Source organism: Lissotriton helveticus, chromosome 11 (genome assembly GCF_964261635.1).
Source record: "Lissotriton helveticus chromosome 11, aLisHel1.1, whole genome shotgun sequence".
In the NCBI taxonomy this organism is placed as follows: domain Eukaryota; kingdom Metazoa; phylum Chordata; class Amphibia; order Caudata; family Salamandridae; genus Lissotriton; species Lissotriton helveticus.
The window spans coordinates 1,009,816,209-1,009,836,136 of NC_136072.1; the positions used below are offsets into that span (position 1 = coordinate 1,009,816,209).

The following is a 19,928-nucleotide window of genomic DNA, read 5'->3' on the forward strand; positions in this document are numbered from 1 at the left end:
CGTTCACGGGTTCAATTGACTAGCTCCGAAATATGTAAATCAGGTCATCAAGCAGAAGCCCCACCAGCGGTAGCTCAGGGGAATAAAGCGCCCCAACCCTGCTCTGCTTACGGCAGCAGCACCAACAGCCCAGCAATGCAGGCTGTAGCAGCTTTGTGCGTAATGTCCCCAGATTAGGCTCAGTTCCAATCTGGCCTACCTCTAGAAGCCCTTCCCCATCCAACCATCGTGTGACTGAAACAGTGCCGCCAAATGATAAAGGTCAAAGTAGGGTTCCCCGAGTCCACCCTCAAGTAGCGGGCGGCGGAGGGTCGAGAGAGAGAGACCTGCTGATGGCCCTCATTCCATATTAGCTCCCTCAGGAGTGAGTCTAGCTGCTGAAACCACAACACTGGGATCTGCACCAGTAAGTTCCCAAAATAATAAAGCAGCTGTGAGAGAATTATCATCTTGGAGAGCTATATGCGTGGCATGACTGGAAGCTTTAAGGAGAGTCAAAAGGAAACAAAAGATTTCAGGGAGTGCATCGCTTTGCCTAGGTTGCCCTCTAGAAGATAGTCTGTTTCATGGTAGACTTGAATAGAGAGATATTTGAACATGTGGGGTGCCCAGTGTGTCCGGTGGGCAACCATACGGTCACAGGGCCTTGCGCATCACAGGAAGACTCACATTTTGGCTTGGTTTATCTGAAGGCCAGAGAAAGACCCATATTTTTCAAGGAACTGCAAAACTAAGCCTATAGCCTGCTCCCCATTCTGCAGGTAAATAGGCAGGTTGTCCGCATAAAAGGGATATGATGTATTCCTCCCTTTCCGCTGTGAGTTCTCTACCCCAGCACTCTATTCTAATATACTCTGTCAGCGGCTGAAAGGCCAGGGCGAAAAGCAATGTTGATAGCAGACATCTCTGTCTTGGGCCTCAGAAGATATCATGCGTCCAAGATGGTGCATTCAGTTTTCACCCGGGTGTAGGCCTGGAGTACAACATCCGCACCTAGTTGGCTCATCCCTCTCCCAGCCCCATGCTGGTCATAGCAGCCTATAGAAACTCACTCTGGGCTGTATGGAAGGCCTTATCCAGGTCCACCGATATGATCATGGCCCGCAGATGGAATGACCAGTCCGGGTTAGAAACTAGGTTGTACAACAGTCTGAGAATGAGGGTGGTGTAACAGGCCAGGATAATCCCATTCTGATCAACATGTGTAAGAGCAGGCATGTGCAGCCCCAGCCTGGAGGACAGGACCATGCTCAGTACCTTGAAGTCAGCACTGAGCATGGAGTGGCCAGTAGTCTGCCGTGCCAGCCTTAGGTAAGATGGACTTGGATAAGCTTGTTGAGTCCGGGAGACGCCACAGCCCGCGTGCATTCTTGTACAGGGCTGCTAGTTTAATGACACCCAGCTCATTTTCTCCTTGTCCACCAAGGAGACTTCAAGCGCGTCCTTCTCCAGGTTGGACTGCAAAAGATAGCTGGCTGGATGCATAAAATCAGGCTGAAACTAAATGGAGTGAAAACGGAACTTCTCTTCAGTGGAAATAAAACTCTTTGGGGTCCCAAGCATTGGTCACCTCAGATGGGCGACCTCCCACCCCCTCACAATCCGTTTGTAACATCGGTATAAATCATTGATGACCAGCTGTCTATGAGACAGCAAGTGATTAAGGTCACTTCAACCGGTTTCATAATATTAAAATGGCTCAAGAAAATTCTCTGGATGCTCCCACCTTCCACTCAAAAAACTGTTATCCAGGCTTTGATTGTGGCCAGACAGGACTACAGCAATGTCTTGTATCTGGGAGCAAGTAAAGAGGTGATTCGGAAGCTGCAAGTGGTCCAGAATTGGGCGGCCAGATTTTATGCCAGCTACCTAGAATGGCCTCTATTACAGGTCCTCTCGGTGATCTCCACTGGCTTAGGATGGAAAATCGCTCTAAATGTAAAGCCCTCTGCTATGTGCATAGGATTAAAATGTGTTCAGCACCACATTATCTTGGTGCCTTGGTTCATCCCTACCTTCCCTCACGTCTCCTGCGATCCTCTAATAACCAGTTAAAATTTCAAATCCCCAGGATCAAACAAGCACGTATGGGCGAAAGGTCTTTTGCCTACTTGGCTCCTTCTCTATGGAACTCACTTCCATTTAAACTTCGTCAGGAAACTATCTACCATAAATTTCGTAAAGACTTAAAAACGTGGCTTTTTAACGACGAGTTTTGCTCTCTTTTTTTCCTAGTGCGGGTCCGCAGGCGCTGAGAAACCTCCGGGGAGCTGTGCGCCATACAAATTTAAATAATATTAATGGCCAGTATCGCGACATACGTCGTGTAATATTTCATTCAAGTGGCTATACCCTTGATGACGGCCCGAATTTCCGGGACCGCTATCGGTCCCACAAGCCCCTCTGCCTCCCCCACTGGGAGTCTCCAGAGCTCTGTCTGATCCTGGAAGATGTTGGGTTCCTCCAATTGGGCCGACCGCTACGGCCCACTCAGGGAAACAATCTTGAATTGCTGTAGTTATTGTTACTGGGGAGTAGAGGGTATCCCTGCCCCGGGATACCATGTGACTAATGGGTGAACTCCTGCCCCTGGGGCAGGCCAGCAACTGTCCCATTTTCTCCCCACCTCTGGGGCAATATTGCCCCTGTAATTATGGCAGCAGAGAAGTTCTACTGTCATATGGTTTAGGTCCATACCCAAAGCGTTGTCCCGCTGATGTAGTATGACGTCCATTTGGGGAAGCTCACAGTTGAGCTCAAGACGTATCCCCACTATTTGGCCTATTCAGTAGCCCCTCACAACAACCTTGAAGGCTTCCCACTTTACTAGGCCGCTCAAAGCTGTGCCAGAGTTATCCGCAAAGTATTGGACTATGTGATGGTGTAACATCACAAAATACTGCATCCTCAAGGGCTGTTTGCAGGCACCAGGTTGGAACCGCTGGGCGCTCGTCCACCAGTTGAAATGACAGCAGGAGCGCACAACATATTACTCAAGTTATTCTGTGTGTCTTACGTAGTATCAGAACTCCCTAGAAAAGACGTTTGTCTATTCTGGCATGTACCTTATACGTGTTTGAGAAGTCCCTGCCATGAGCATGCTGTGTGCGACAAACATCCTTCATGTCCCAGTGGGTTATCAGTGCCCTCAGCTGTCTTATGGGTCAGTGCTACGGGTAGTGACTGCGTTGAGCCATCCCTTATAGTACCTAGGATGCAATTAAAGTCTCCCCCAAGGTAATAGGGTACCTTCCGACAAATAACTAAGTTGCGTCGTAAAGGAGCTCTGAAAATTGGCATGCCTTAGTTCGGGGCAAAAACACTTCCCAGCACCGCCACTGTGCCGCACAGCCAACCCACCACCAGGATATATCTACTCTCTTTGTCAGTTTAAACTTATCGCCTAGAAGGAGACACTTGCTCTCACTCAAATTAGCACCCCACGAGTAAATGCGGAGTATGTGGTGGCGTGCATCTGACCTCGTCAGCGGCATTGGAGTTTGTCAGCCTCTCAATCAATCAGGGGAATTGTAAGCGCACTACTCACCCACAAGGATCTCTTGGTGCTGGAGGGGGATAAGCAGCTCGGCACAGTCAAAAAGCCAGGTCTTGAGTGTCTTGCTGAAGATGTTCAGGAAGGGGGCGCATTTGATGTCGATCGGGCACTCGTTTCAGGTCTTGCCCGCAATGTAGGAGAAGGCTCTTCCATCTGTTCTGGCTCTGTGGATGCGGGGGATTTCGGGGAGGTCGGAGGATTGGAGGTAGGCGTGGGTGAGTATCTTGAAAGTAACTCTTCTCAATGGGGAGCTAGCGGAGGATCCGCAGGCGTTGGGTGATGCGTTTGTGTCGAGGGATGCAGAGTACGAGTCTGGGTGCGGTGTTCCGTATGGTGTGGAGCTTGCAGAGTAGAGACTTGTTGATCCCCGGCGTAGAGGGTGTTTCCGTAGTTGAATCTGCTGGTTATGAATGCATGGGTGACGGTCTTTCTTGTTTCGGGGGCGATCCATTTGAATGTCTTTCAGAGGATGCGGAGGGTGTTGAGAGAGTTGGAGGCGACGGTGTTGACCCGTCGGGTCATAGAGAGGGAGGAGTAGAGTATGATGGCCCGGTTCCGGGCATGGTCGGTGGGAGGGCTGCCGAGGGCGGTGGGCCACCAGGTGTTGTACCATGTGGAGGGAGGGGGGGGGGGCGAGGATCTGTGTCTTCTCAGAGTTGAGTTCAGGCAGCTGCTGCCAATCCAGGATGCAACATCCTTCATTCCTTCCTGGAAGTGGAGTCTGGTGGTGGTAGGGTCCTTGGTGAGGGAGAGGATGAGCTGGGTGTTGTCGGTGTAGGATACTATGCTGAGTCTGTGCTGTCTGAATGGCGGCGAGGGAAGCCATCAAGATGTTGAACAGCGTGGGACTGGGAGATGATCCTTGGGGTACCCCGCAGTTGATTTCCGTGGGTTCGGAAAAAAAGGGAGGTAGTTTTTGGGTTCTGCCGGTGAGCAATGAGCGGTCCCAGTCGATGGCTGTTCCTTGTATGCCAGCACTGTCGAGTCTGGCGGCGAGTACGTGGTGGAAGACTGTCTAATGCAGCCGAGAGGTCGAGTAGGATCAGGGCTGCAGTGTTTCCTTGGTCGAGGAGGGTGCGGACGTAGTCTGTGGAGGCGAGTAGAGCGGTCTTGGTGCTGTGGTATCCGGATTGGGAGGGGTCAAGGATGCAGTTTCCTTCAATAAATTGTTAGTTGTGCATAGACGTTCTTTTCTGTGACTTTGGCTGCGAAGGGAAGGAGAGACATGGGTTGGTAGTTCTTCAGGTCCGTTGGGTGTGCAGGGGGGTTTCTTGAAGAGGGGCTTGACTTCTGCGCATTTCCAGTCGTCGGGGAAAGTGCCAGATTTAAAGAAGGCATTGAGGGTGCATCGTAGCTACAGGGTGGCAGCTTTGTTGAAGATGTGAGGAGGGCAGGGGTCCGCGGGGGCTCCCGAGTGAGAGCGTTTCATGGTTTTGGTGGTGACCGGGGTCCAGGCGGTGATGGTGGGTCAGAGGGAAGGGTTGTCGCAGGAAGGAAGGGTGGTTTCTGGAGTCTGCTCGCTGAAGTTGTTGTAGAGGGCCTTGATTTTCAGGTAGAAGTAAAAGCAGAGCTTATTGTAGAGGTCCTAGGAGGGAGTGACGTCCATGGCTTTGCTGGGGGCATTTGGTGAATTGCTGGATGAGGTTGAAGAGCTCCTTTGAGTTGTTGTGGATTTTGTTCCGGATGAAGGTCTTCTTTGTAGGGTATTATGCATTGGTGTCATGGCATTCACATAGGTGGTCAGGTCTTCTGTGGTTTTGGTGTTTCTCCATCATTTTATCGAGACGTATGCAGGAGCGTCTGACTTCTTGAAGGTCGGTGGTGAGCCAGGGGGCATTGTCAGTCTGTGGTGCAGAGGGGTGCTAGCTTTTCTGCCCAATTTGTGATCCAGCGGTGTAATTCCTTGGCTGCCGAGTTGGCATTGGTCGAGGCGCGGGGGGGGGGGATGTTTGTGGCTGAAGTGGATGTTGTTCCCACCTGAGAAGATGGGGTTGATGGTGTGTCCTGCCTTGTGGGTAAGGGTGGTGACAGCTATTTCAGTCTGATGTTGGCATGGTTGTCCAGGAAGGCAGTGGAATTGGGGGTGGCTGTCGAGGTGGAAATACAGGTATCCGATGAGTATGTAGTTCATGGAAGTGATGGCTTGGGATGCGATAAGGTCAGCAATGGTAATGGCGAATGAAGCACGAGGTCCCGGGGGGGGGGGGGGGGGGGGATGTATGTAGGAGAGTGTGCCGCGAAGTGTGTTTCTAGGGCTGGTCTAGATATGGATGTGAAGGTGTTCGGTGGTGGCGGAGGAGTTGCTCGTGGTGGAAGTGGTGAGTCGGAGGGAGCTCTTGTGCGATGGCAAGTTCTCCTCCTGGGAGGTTAGGGCAGTCCATCCCCCGAATCTATTAGCTGTCGGGAATGGTGGTGGCAATTTCGGGATGGAGGAGGCATTGGTCCAGGTTTCCGTGAAGAAGGAGAAGACTGGCAAGAAGGTGTCGAGGAGGTCCCAGATCTCCACGGCATGTCAGGAGAAGACTGGCAAGAGGGTGTCGAGGAGGTCCCAGATCTCCACGGCATGTCTGTGAAGGGAGCGCACGTTGAGGAGGATGAACTACAGGGGATTGGTGGTGTTGGCGTCCAGCGGCGGCCATGGTGGTGCAGAGCGTGATGAAGGTTCGGCGGCAGTGGCGGCAGGAGAACTGGCCATGGTTGGTGTTCAGTGTGGATAGCTGGTAGTTGGTGTTCCTCCCAGGGTTGAGTGCGAGGAGGGCAGCTGTGTGGTAGAGGCGGGTGGTCATAGATCCAGGTTCCCTGGCGCTGGTCTCGTATGGGCGCAGACAGCCTGGCCTTCAGCACACCCGCTACCGCCATTAAATAGGGATGGAGTAAGGGAAGTGCAACTGGGAGCCAGGAGCTGGAACCGTCAGGGGGGAGGGGCCGCAGGGGCCTTCTCGGCAGGAATGAAAGATGCAAAAACGGGCACAGGGGACACAGAACAAGGGCACAAACAGGAAAAATGAAAACAGAGAAAAATAAACAAGGCACAAAATAAATGACAAAAACAGAAATAGGGCACAAACACAAACAGACAGCAGTGGACCAGTAGAAGAGCAAGGCTTTCCCACTGAACCACCAGGGATGAGGCGCAGGCAGGAGCCAGCGGGTGGAGGAGGGCCGCAAAACACCTACCTTCACAATGCAGCAAAAGGCAGCACAAGGCAGCACAACAGCAGAGCTGCTGGGGGAGAGAGCATGTTTCGAGCCAGGAGGTTAGATGTCTTGCTCGCGTTGCCTGGCAGCGGCCGCTATTATATAGGGGAGGGGGAGGGGAGGGCAGGGCAGCTGGGAGCAGGAACCAGCAGAGGTGAGGGGAGGCAGGGGCAGCAGCAGCAGGAAAGAAAGACGCAAAAACGGGCACGGAGGACACAGAACAAGGGCACAAACAGGAAAACTGAAAACAGAGAAAAATAAACAAGGCACAAAATTACAAAATAAAGTCAGACAGACAGAAAGCGGGCACAAACACAAGGGCGGACAGACAGCCAGCAGTGGACCAGCAGAAGAGCAAGGATCTCCCACTGGACCACCAAGAATGAGGCGCAGGCAGGAGCCTGTGGGTGGAGGAGGGCTTTGAACACCTACCTTCACAGGGAAGCAGCAGGCAGCACAACAGCAGAGCTGCTCGGGGGAGAGAGCAGGTCTCTCTAAGGATGTATTACAGTTAAGTTATGGCATTATAATGCCTCCCGTCAGAAGCAACAGCCAAAGTGAAAAGAAGGTCAGAGCATAATTACAGTTGAAATGTAAACAAGGAAAAAGAACTGACTTTATTTTTCTGATTCGGTTTTCCTAAAATACTCCTAATCAGCAGAAACCAGATTCTTATGGCAACAAGTTTAACTTTTCCATTTTATTGGTCCAAACAGGAAAGACAGAATCAGAATGTATTTATCTGACTTAAACTGATACTGCTTTTTTTTCTAACAGGATATTACTTCTGCCTTTTTGGTGCATTTCATGTCACTCTATAGATTCAACTTTTATTCTTCATGTATGTAAGCACACTTGCTCTTTCATATGAAAAAGTAAGACACCTGGGATTAAAGCAACTTGTTGGAATGGAGATGAGAGGACAATGCATTTTCACAAATAAAATATGAAAGAATGAAAAATGTTACATAAAGCGTGCAATTCCCCTTGTGTGTCTTGGCGCTAGAGGTAGGACAACAAAACCAACCGGTCGCTGAAGCTCCACTAGTCTGACAGCAGTTTATTCCATGGCTTCCGTAAAAAGCCATGTCTTCAACTGCTTCCTAAATTGCAACAGGGTAGGTTGGCGTGTGAAGTAAGAGGCAGAGTTTTCCATAGTTTTCCTGCACAAATGAAAAACGCTCTTCCTTCCCATCTTGCTTTGTTCAATCTAGGGATAGTGACCGTTCGAGAAGAGCTGGATCTGAGATTCCTGCTTGGAGTATATCAGGAGAACCATTCCTGAAAGTATATTGGACATGCCCGCTGAAGGGCCTTATGGACCAGGTACATTGCCTTGAAAAAAAGTCCTTTTTCCTAGTAAACCAGTGGAGACCTTGCAGTGATTGAGATACAGGTGCAAACTTGGGAATTTTCCATAGCAGTCTTGCCGCTGCATTCTGTAAAGACTGCAGTTTCTTTACTACATATTTATGGGTGCCCAAATACAGGGCATTGCGGTAATCCAACTTCGAGAACAAGAGGGCCATCATCACTGTTTTTTTGCAAATCAAAGGGAATAAACAAGAAGATTTTGTTCAAGACCTTCAACATAAAGAACGTGAAGAAGTGATTGAGTTTATTTGTTCTGAAAACCATAATTGTGCGTCAAAGACGACGGCCAGATTTCTTGCTTTCGGAAATGGAACGGGTAAAGTGCCTAAAACCGATAGCCAAAATGACTCATTCCAGAAGGTGGTCTCCTTTCCAAAAAGCAGAACCTCGTTTTTTTTAGGAGTTCAATGTCAGACAATTGTCTTGTATCCAGCTTGAAACGCGAGACATGCAGCTACAGAAGTTCCTTGCCTCATTTTTTTACGGCCGATTAGATAGACCCCACTATCTGTCATCAGCGTAGGGAAATACAGATAAGCCATAGCTACGAATTAGGTTGATAAGAGGGCTGACAAATATTGAAAAGCGTGAGGCTGAGGGAGGACCCCTGGGGAACACCACAGGGAGGGAGAAAGGGGAGGGAGAAAGGCGAGGAACTCGTGTCCCCCATCTCCACACGCTGTTGTCTTTAACTTACCATAAGCAGTACGTTAAAAGCATATTGGAAATAATATCTGGGATTACTTAACGGGGACCTTGTCCCAGTTGTCATCCCAAAGTTCACTAGAGTGACTTACTCGCATTTCGGTGCACACTGAAATGAATGGGCTGGGAATGCAAGGTTAAACTTGAAACTCCGCTGTTAGAAATGGCGATGTCTACAACACACATCAATCAATCATAGCATTTGTAATGCGCACTACATACCAGTGAGGGTCTCAAGGCTCATGGGGAGGGGATGCTGCTACTGTTCGAAGAGCCAGGTCTTGAGGAGTCCTCTGAAGGCAAGTAAGTCTTGGGTCTGCCGTAGGAGGATCGGGAGGGTGTTCCATGTCTTGGCGGCGAGGTGTGAGAATGATCTGCCGCCGGTCACTCTTCGGATGCGGGGGACAGTGGCAAGGGCGCGGTCTGCGGAGCAGAGCTGGCGGTGTAGAAGCCGAGTCGGCTGTTGAGGTACGCTGGTCAGGTGTTGTGGAGCGCCTTGTGTGCGTGGGTGAGGAGTTTGAAGGTTATCCTCTTGTTGACAGGGAGCCAGTGCAGGTCTCTTAGGTGTGGTGTGATGTGGCTGCGGCGAGGGATGTTGAGGATCAGGCGCGCAGAGGCGTTCTGAATGCGTTGGAGCAGTGTCAGGAGTTTGGCCTAGGCTCCTCCGTAGTCCAGTCTGCTGCCAACGAGGTCCTGGGTGACTGTCCTAGTTTCGATGGGGATCCACTTGTAGATCCTGCAGAGCATGCGGAGGGTGTTGAAGCAGGAGGAGGAGACGGCGTGGACTTGCTTCGTCATGGAGAGGGATGAGTCGAGGATGACCACATCCTCTCTTCCGGGAATTGGTAAATGGGGCAAGACTGGCATCTCCGCAGGGGGAGAAGTGTGGCAAGGCTCTCCCTTCAAATCTTTGTGACATCTAATTTGAGTACTCCTTACAAAAAACCCAGTTCTTTACTTACCTGCAACTTTGCAAGACTCTTGACCAACACAAAGGCTCTCAGCAACGTCCCTGAATATAGCCTGCTAGAAGTCACAATCGTAATGGGTCCAATAGGCAAGGGAGGCATATCTAGAATCCATAAAATTCTTGTGAATACTCCGACACTTTGACATTACGAACATGTTCTTGACAATACTAACACGCTGAGAGGAATGGCTGGGACAGCTGGAAAACCCTGATTGGAGAGATGCATGCATGTGCTCTAGGACTCTGGTTATTTCCTCAAGACACAGCTTTATCCAACTAAAATACCTCCACCAAACGTTTCTTAAACCCAAGACTGTGATGAGCAAAAAAAGCAGAGTCACTCGCCTGCTTTAGGCATCCCAAGACATACACTTACTTCTTTCATGCAGACATGGAAGTGCCCTTTTATCAGATGAAATTGGGGTGGCGGTATTTGCGGCCTTGTGACAGGTTTTGGGGCTACTGATTGACCTTACTTCACAATTGGCATTGTTGGGCATCATTGAGAACAGCGGAGATACCAAAGAAAATTGTTCCCTGGTGGGGATTGGGGCAATACTCGCTAAGAGAGACTTTGCTAAATCCTGGAACTCTCCATCCCAGCCCTCTACGGCAAGTTGGAGCAATGCGGTGAACTGACATGCCAAACCAGAGGAATACATTTATATATCTTGGGGATGTACAAGAAAACACCAAAAGATATGGGGGAACGGCTAGCATATTGTGGGCTGAGCTAGTCTTTTTAAGAATGTATGTGGGTAACATGGCTTGCTCTACAAATGCTTTTTACAGTCTGATGGTTGTTTCTGTAATGTCGCGGTACATGAACAAAAAGAATGCAATTGTGGTTATTAAAAAAAATAAAATAAGATATTTCAAGGCACATCGGAGATCCATGGCCTTAAAAAGGAACTCCTCTGTGACTTGCCTAATAATGTACAGCAAGTGAAACTTTATCCCATATCTTAATCAAAAACATATCGTTGTTGCCTTTGTGAACTTCAAGACAACATTTAGGGGGCATGCAGAAACCACCTTTGAAATTACATAAATGAGGAACCCGTCGTCCTTCTTAAAAGCCAGCATGCTACTTTGCAGTGACCCTTGGGTCCAAGTTAAACTGTGCCCAGTCAACATCGGTTCACCCAGGTTGCACACAAATCATAAACTAAAAAAAAGCTGCTTTATTCTTGAACCACACTTATTTAGTTTATATACAGTTGATTTAGGGGCATCTAAAATGGGCAGCTATTTTACCCCAAATCTATATAACACTTAAATACAGTACTCCAGTATACTTACGACACTACTTTTCAGGATTTAACTGCCACCGGTATACAAAGGGCGATTAATGTATTGAATGATTTTAAAATGACTAACAAATCAGTCCTCAATCCCAGCAAAAACTGAAACTTATATTTGGTAGATAAACTGTAAAGTGGAAATGTTGGCAGCTTAAAAGGATCCTTATTTTGCTTGAAACCGCTTAACTATCTTGGATTATAGTTAGAAAATGTGGGTTGCGTAAATTATCATGTTTCAAAATAAAGGCACAGTGGCCCTGGGCTTATTTTTTGGTATACGTAGAATATATAGGCAGCTCCCTAGTTAACACCACAGCAAGTGCTTAAAAGTAATCAAAGCTACATTTTTACCAACTCTGAGTTATGGAAAAAAGGTGTTTCCTAGTACATCGCGAATTCAGTTGTTCTTTTTTCTGTGCTTGTTATTTAGAACAGCATTTTTACTTCCAAGTTCTACTGAACCTTGTCAAATCCGTTTTGAATTTAGGCTGCTCTGTCAACCCAAGGCGTCAAATTTTGCTTGAGAGCAAGGGCAGTCCCTAGTTTATCACACGTCTAATATGGGAAACCATCCCGGTTTTGATACGTCAGAATTGTCCAAAGGTATGGGAGTCCCATTTAGCAAACTCGCTAAAATCTCTGTGCTTACAGAATATTAAGATAAACAGGAATTGTTAAAATGTACTGTCAAGCAAAATTTAAACGCATGCTCATGGCATTCTCTTTCAAAGTCAATCTTTTTCACCTTACGAAATTGTGAGTTGACCTGTTGGGAAACCTAAGAATTATTTATAAGCACCTCTTTCAAAACGTTTTGTTTATACCTATATTTGAATTTGGTTACAAAAGCCTGTGGCCAACTCCTATATGTGCAATGGCCACTAAGAAAACTGGACATATGTTATTGGTTTGTGTCCATCTTTATTAACGGAAAGACGCACATTGCTGAAAGCTCATTGTGTGGCTTTGGTGGTCCACGCAATATCATCAGCAGTAGACATCTGTCTGAATAGTTCCGCTCCACAATTGATCACAAGAGCAGTGAAATACTTAATGCTGTAGTTATTGAACCGGTTAAGATAACCGGTGACTGTAAATAGATAATGTTACATATATAATTCTCTCATTGCCGCTTATGAATTATTCCAGTTATTTAGATGTTGATGTACGCTGTACTCTGCAAACTTATCCTTTCACTTTAGCAGTTAACATTGTAATTGTTTTCCGTGCCCGTCGTAAAAGCTTTGAATAACCAACAATAAAGAATTTTAAACTTGCAATAAAAATGGGCTGCATTGTCTTGACTACTACAGTAGTTCATTTTAAAAACAAGAATGTGAGTAAATCCAGAACTTGAGATGTTCTTAGTTTATATACAAAAAATGTATTCTACCCACTACACTCTCTCCACGGCCACACTACATGTCCATGTGGGAAGGAATACTGCAACGCGGCATCTCGGACGGCGAATGGGCCCACTTGTGGTCTGACATAAATAGGTTTAACCACTCAGTAGAACTCCGGGAAGCCCACCTTAAGACTATGATGGACTGGTACCTCCATCCGTCCAAGCTTAGACAGATCTTTCCCAACACGTCCGATAGATGCTGGAGGGTTTGCGGTCTCCTGGGGGACTTTCAACATATAGGGTGGGATTGTCCCACCATAAGGACCTTTTGGGAAGAAATACTCGCACACATTAACGATATGTAAGGATACCCCATCCCAACCACCATGGCAGGGGTTCTTCTGGGATTTCGCGACCTTAGAACACCAGACCCGGGCTGATAAGACTATCATGTGGCTCTGTATAGGGGCGGCGATGGTTACACTGGCAGCAGCCTGGAAGAGAAGGAAAGCCCCGCAATCTCCCTCTGGTATTCTAGGTTATGGAAATTGCTCAGCTTAGAACGAATATCGGACATTTTCAGGGATAACTTCAAGAATTTCGAATTTAAATGGGGCCCCTTGGTCACCTTTCTCTCCCGAGGTCTGCCTTCAGCTGTTTGCCCCTCTTCTATCTGAGCCCTGCATCTCTTCCAGGTGTGAACCGCCACCTTTCGACACAAATTGAAGAACCTGTTTTCTTTGGGCCGCCACATTGTAGGGGAGGGAGGTGGGGAGTGGTTGTTTCTTTTCCTTTTGTGCTTGCTGCTCCACGGTTGGGTGTTGTTACTATATTACTTGTAGTATTCTCTGTGTAACGCCTTCTGATTAGAAGGGATTTAGGACGAGCCATCACAAAAGAAAGAAGGGTCATGGTCTTACTTTGTTTGCTTTTATTTACGGACCATAAGGATGTACCCTAAGCCCCAGTAATGCTAGAAACTGTACCCTTTAGTAAGCACTACAATGAGAATGGGTCGGTGACAACACTTAAGGTTGTGTACTTCTGTACAGTTTGTCATGTCAATTTTTTGAATCGCCTCCTGTGTGGGGTAATCTGTTAGTAATACCACAAGCTGTATTATGTCCAAATCCTCAATAAAAATATGCCTGACAAAAAAATGAGAAAAATAAAAAAGGAAGAAAAAATGTATTCTTTTTTTTTTTTCCAAATACTTTTATTGAGGTATTTACAAAAGGTACAGTATGCAGGGGTGCAAGTCTCGGTCCCCTGGGGGGGGGGGGGGGGGGGGGGGAGGAAATAGCTTTTTACGGCTTTTTACGACGGCGTGCATATTACATTCGTGTGCCCCGTGTTTGGCGTTAAGTGGCTGGGGTGTGCCCCTAGGTGACTCAGAAAGAAAAGTGAGAAAGGAAAGAGTAGATGCGGAGAGAGGACGGGGGAACACTAGTGAGCGTTTTGTTGACTTTGGCCAGGCTTCCCCACCTGCCGGTCATGGGCGAATTGTGCAGTTGGTGAGGTATTCTAGGGGGGGGCTTGTGTGAGGACAGGTAGTTGTCCAGGGAGAGCCACATTTCTGCTCGTGTGGGTTGTAGCTGTATGGTTTGAGGTTATGGTGTCCGCCCCCCGTAGGAAGGTGATCCAGTTAAACCAACCCTTAAAAGATGCTTTCCCTGTGTCTTTCCAGTTGTTTAGGATAGTCTTGACTGCAGCGGTGAGTAAAAGGTCGATCAGTTCTTAGTCTCCTTTTGATTGAATTGATGGCACCATGAAGCTGTGACCAGCCCGTGGAAGTCCAGCTGTGTTGAGAGGCCTAGAGCGTTGTTTATGAAGTCGCTTATTCTGTTCCAGAATTTCTTGACCTTAGGGCAGTGGAATATTAGGTGTGCTAGGTCCCCTTTTTGTTTGTTGCAGTTCCAGCACGCATTGCTTTCTCTTATCCCTATTTTAGCTAGTTTGGACGGGGTCCAATATGTCTTGTGAATTTTGTTTGTGTTAAGGTGGTGGTGACTTTTTTGTGTGATGCTGACGTCCATAGGTTGGACTTTTCTATCTCCGTAAGGCGTCTGTGGAGAAGAGTCTCCCAGTATTCTAGGGCTTTGTTGTGGAGTTTAGTTGTTCCTGGGCATAATAATAGCTTGTAGAGGTGTGACGCTTGGTGGCTGACCTTATTTAGGTTCGCTGCGTATTGTAGGATCGAGGGGGTCGCATTGTTGAGTCCTACTCTTGTAATTGCCACCTTTATCTTGAGGAAGTTGTAGAGTTCGTTGTCTGTCAGTTTGTGTGTGTTCCTTATGGAGTCAAAAGTGACGTATGTGTCTTGGTTACCCAGCTGGTTGGCGGTGGAGATGCCATGTTTGTACCAAGAGGCCATGTTGAGCGTTTTATCGCGGTATTTTATTTTGGGGTTGAGCCGTATCGATTCCCACCTAGTGTTCTTGATGCTTGCGTCCATTTTCTTGTCGACCTTAAGGAGGGCGTTCCTGGTGAATTTTAGTACTGGATTGTTGGCAATCTCTGGGTGTTTACTCGCTGTTAACAGGGCCACAGGGTCGAAGCCCTTTAAGATTCTTTTCTCTAAAGAGAGCCAGGCAGGTGTGTAATCTTGCTTGGGGATCAGCCAGTGCAGACCTTGTTTGGCAATGCATGCCGTTTGGAAAGTCTTGAAGTTTGTTACGTTTAGTCCGCCCACAGCTCTGCTTAGCCTGAGTTTTTGTAGACTGATTCTTGGTCTCTTATCCTTCCATAGGAATTTGTTTATTAGTTTATCCAGGCGTTTGTGGAAGTCTTCTGTGTTGTTCAGTGAGAGCATGTTCAGCATATAGTTGACCATGGGGGTCAGCATCATTTTGAAAAGCACAGCTTGGTCTAGGGTTGAGGCTTAAATAGGCTTTGGTACGTACTGCTTTATATCAGTCTTACTGATGGAAAAAGAAACAACTGAACCAATCTCAGCTGGGAGACAATGGCAATACTTTTTTTTTTATATAATGCACCGTCACATTATCGGTCTGTCAAACTTACAGAACACAATGAGAAGTTGTTGTCACGGGAGATTGGAGAAGAAATGGCATAAGTGGATAAAGAACAATTAGTTTAGTGCCAAGAAAGTACAAGGACTGAGATTCTGAATCACATCTCAAATTCAGATTAGAACCACTAATGTGTGCTGCAGAGATAGTTCAGCCTCAAGTTAATGGATCGAGACTAGGCCAGGGATACCCAAAGTACTGCCCGGGAGCCGCATGCGGCTCTCCTGACCTTTAATTGCAGCCCCCTACTTAACAGCAGCACTGGGCTGTAGTTCAATTGACAGAGCAGGAACATTCAGCAAGATGTGAAACAAATGTGCATAATTTATTTATACGTTACCTAAAGTAATGGTAAAGAGGAACATGTCCTAGACAACTAATCTTTATGAACACTTTTAGTTTCAAAGACCTCTTGCAATAAAAATTTAAAAACACGATAAAATCTCTGTAAACTTAAAAAAAGTATATTTTATTAAAATGCACGAGCGTTTTACCTTAGTAGATCAGATCACTGCATTGAGAGGCATTTATTAGCAATGATAGTTTTCAAACATGATGTTAGAAACATTAATGCCGCCCCCATTCTGAAAACAATGCCATCAGTGAACCAAGAGGCAAGTCACTTGTAGGGTGCACCTTGTGTTTAGCCTTGGTGGTTATATAATTGGAACAACATTACAGTTTATTAAATAAAACACAAGAGAAGAGTTGTGCAGCACACATCCTGAACTCGTATATTTTAAGGGGCTCTCATATGTGGTGACAAAAATAGGAGGCAAAGTTAAATTAACCGATGGCCTAGTATCACACAACTTCATCAGGGGGGAAGCCAGGACAGACACCAGGTTTTATGGTTTCACATTTTTGCAATTACTCCACCAGGCGAGTTCTCTTTCCCTCACGTTTTATATTAGTAGTTAATGCTTTTACTTTAATTCTTGGTGCATGAGAATACATACAGGCTTGGCGTCCCCCTACGCCCTCCTTTAATCAACTCAACCATCGCATTATTGCTGGCATCAGTGCAGCCCTTTGGCATGCCACGGACAGTACTTTGAGGCCCCTGGGGAAATGTATGCGAGTACCCATGGACTACGCTGGCTAATACAATGGTGCAATTTACGAGCCCATAGTAATTTATATAACCGGTGTTTAAAGCATGCGATTTGTTACGAGCCACAGAACGATTTTATAACTATATTACATAGCAAGCAAGGATGTTAGTGGGCAAGAGGGGGAAGGTCTACGATATACCAAACAGCTCTGTGCCTCGTAGTAAGTTAGTTTTAAATGGTCGGCGCAAACACTTAACTACGGCTCCTGCAGACTGCAATGGAAGCCGGGACCCCGCCCACCAAACGGCAAGCCGAAAGGAGGCGGCTCAGACCGTCGCCCGTGTGATGGCTCAGACCGTCGCCCGTGTGATGTCTTTCCAGAGTCAGCACCGCTGTGTTGTAACTTTATACACATCCTGCGACAAACACGGGAGTTTCCAGAGCTGGACATGCGCCACAACCTCCCTGTCAAGGGCAACACGGGACTATGAAACCAACGCTCCTAATTGAAGTTTCCTTGAGCAATTTATTCATGCGCCACAACCTCCCTGTCAAGGGCAACACGGGACTAAGAACCCAGCGCTCCTAATTGAAGTTTCCTTGAGCAATTTATTCCCAACACAGCAATACCTTCTTGTGGTAAGCCGCGGAAGGGGCCCAGATGTCGGGAGCTGAGACTCTCCGTAGCAGCACACGAGACAGGGCAGGAACACCAGCAGCTAGAGGCGCAGACATCTTCTTTCTGGAGGTTGCTGCAGCGAGGATAATCACGTGATCACATACGCACAAACATAACAAGCAACGACGTATTGCGTCACTTCCGCTTTTGGCTAAACCCAGCCCATAACCTGGGGTGGGAAGTGTTTAGCGCGAGAGACCCTGAACTTGAGGTGAATGAGTAGGATCTTTGCTACTGGCGTTTAAAGATGAACGCGGAATTCCTGGATTTTGTTTTTTGTTTTAACGTTTCCACAATAGCCGTGCCGCTCTTCTTACTCACACGCAGTACGACTACACTGACGACCACAGCCCTTAAGTATTCTTATAGGTGTAGTGTGTAATCTATGATAATGCACTTCGATATGGCATTACACCCCACACAAATGCAATACTATTACTACCCAGTGGGGATCTTTAAAGGGTCCGTACATTAGACGAGGAAACGAAGCGGTGGCGCAGTATTACAACAAGCATTGAAAATGCAATAGGTCTCGCCTTTGATTAAGTTAAAGCCATTTGCTTTGCTAATGGTATTGTATAGCAAAGCAAATGGCCTTAACTTAATCAAAGGCGAGATCTATTGCATTTGTAATGCTTGTTTATGGAAAGAGCCACAAATCCTAAGCAATGACCGATGAGTTGAAGACCACCAGCAGGGAGCTCCTCGCAGCTAGTGTCGCATCACAAGATCAAGAAAAGTTGATCCACAGTTTGCAGCCACTAGACAGACATCTGCCCACAGGACTTTGGCAGCTGGGGTAGTAAGTGCTATATACAGTGCTTCAAATGAGCCGGTACTGAGTACCAGCACTTTTTAATTTTGAGAGTGGGGGAGTACCAGCACTTCTCAAGAGCGAAGTAATACTTTTTATTGGAGAGTATTGGCACTTTTCAGAAACAAGTACAGAGTACCTGCACTTCTATTTTTCCATTTCAAGCACTGGCTATATACATGCAATTTAACCGTGGCACTTTCAAGGCCTCATATATATTTTGTGATGACTTCACAGCACTGTATCTTATAATAACATAGTGCTTTGTGAGAAATATGCAGCGAGGCAGCACTACGCATTGTGTGGCTGTAAATGACAACGATTTGTCATAAATACACAGAGGCTGCACAGCTAGTGGCTTATAAGATCTTATGGCATTGTCAGACATAGATATCTGTGCACTGACTGCACAACAGGCCGCATGGCAGTTGTACATCACAGTAGGAGGCACGCGGGTGGGGCTTTGAGAGCCCTCCTCCAAGGGTGTACATGCTTCCTAAGGTGGAGTGGCGAGATGAGCGAATACAGATCACAGGCAGGAGGGAGGGTGGGCAGGAAGGAGGGTGTGCAGCAGCCAGGGTGCCTCTCAGAGAAGAGTGGGCCCTTCACAGATGCAGAGGGGCCCGGGACAGCGCAAACAGGTCTGCACTTCAGCCAACACCACAGCGCATCTGGAGCCTGCAGCCTTCTCCGCCCAGTGTGACCTTGAGGAATCCAACAAGTGTGAAGGAAAAGTGAAACTACAATTCCCAGGATGCACACTGTCGCTGCCCAAGACTCCAGGACTGGCTTAAGGTGCGACATGTGACACAGGCGCACTTGGCACGTGGTTGTGGTACGCCGTCAGTATTACGACTGAACTGCTGTGGTCAGTGGCCACATGGAGGAAGTTCATTTCATCGCACGAAAGCCAAAAGCAGCATCATGCTGACAACAGTGCTTTGTTTTTAGTGTGGAAAAAAATGAGAGGAACTAAGGTGCTCTGTAAAGGGACATCACTAATCTCTTTTGTGATTTATATCTGTGAAAGCAGGGGAAAAGGAATGTGTAGAGATGAACTGCTGCTCAATACATATTGCAATAAAAACTCCATTTCGTATTATAATAATAATAATAATACGGAGTTTTGTAAAGCGCGAACAGCTACCTCGCAAGGAGGTGTCCCGGTGCTACAAGAACAGGTTTTGATGAGGACTAGGGGGTATTAGCGTCTAGCGCGGTTGGGCGTAAAGCCAGGTTTTCAGCATACGCTTGAAGCAGAGCTCGGAGGGGGCCTGCTGAAGAGCTGGGGGCAGGGAGTTCCAAAGTGTTGCCACATTGGCCGAAAAAGTCCCGCCTCCCAGCCGAGCTCTATTTGCTCGAGGAACTGTAATCTGAACACGGCTGTTGGAGCGGAGGGAACGAGCTTGGGTGTATCTAGGTAGCCGAGTTTTCAGATAGTTTGGGCAGGTGCCAAACAGAGATCTGAAGGCCAGTGTAAGTGCCTTGAATTTAATTCGGCTTGCTACTGGTAACCAATGGAGTGAGAGAAGTTGCGGAGAGACCGAGTGCTTGAAAGGGATCCGCATTAATAGTCTCACAGCCGCATTTTGGACCAATTGCAGTCGCTGTATAAGGTACTTAGGTAAGCCCAGATACAGGCCATTAGCGTAATCCAGCCTAGAAGTTACTGTGGCATGGATTACTGTTTTTCGGCAGCTTACTGGTAAGAGTCGCAGAATCTTACTTAGATTCCTCAATTTACACAGACAGCAGCCAGCTATTTGCTGGATGTGCGATGCAAAGGACAGACTGTCATCCCACCGCACTCCCAGATTTTTTGCCGAGTGGCTAGGCGAGGGAGCCTGTCCCATCTCTGCCGGCCACCAGAGAACAGAAGGAGGGGGGGGGGGG

The 19,928-nt window shown here is 47.4% G+C and overlaps 1 protein-coding gene across 1 annotated transcript in view; it reads right to left on the reverse strand.

Annotated features, from left to right (window-relative positions):
- ISCU (iron-sulfur cluster assembly enzyme) overlaps positions 1-17,330 on the reverse strand; it is a 96,882-nt gene extending 79,552 nt beyond the window's left edge. Inside the window, exon 1 of the mRNA XM_078667410.1 lies at positions 17,173-17,330. Within this exon, the coding sequence (XP_078523536.1) occupies positions 17,173-17,277 (105 nt within the window). The 5' untranslated portion in view covers positions 17,278-17,330. The remainder of the gene's footprint in view (positions 1-17,172) is intronic.
- Positions 17,331-19,928: the final 2,598 nt, after the last annotated feature.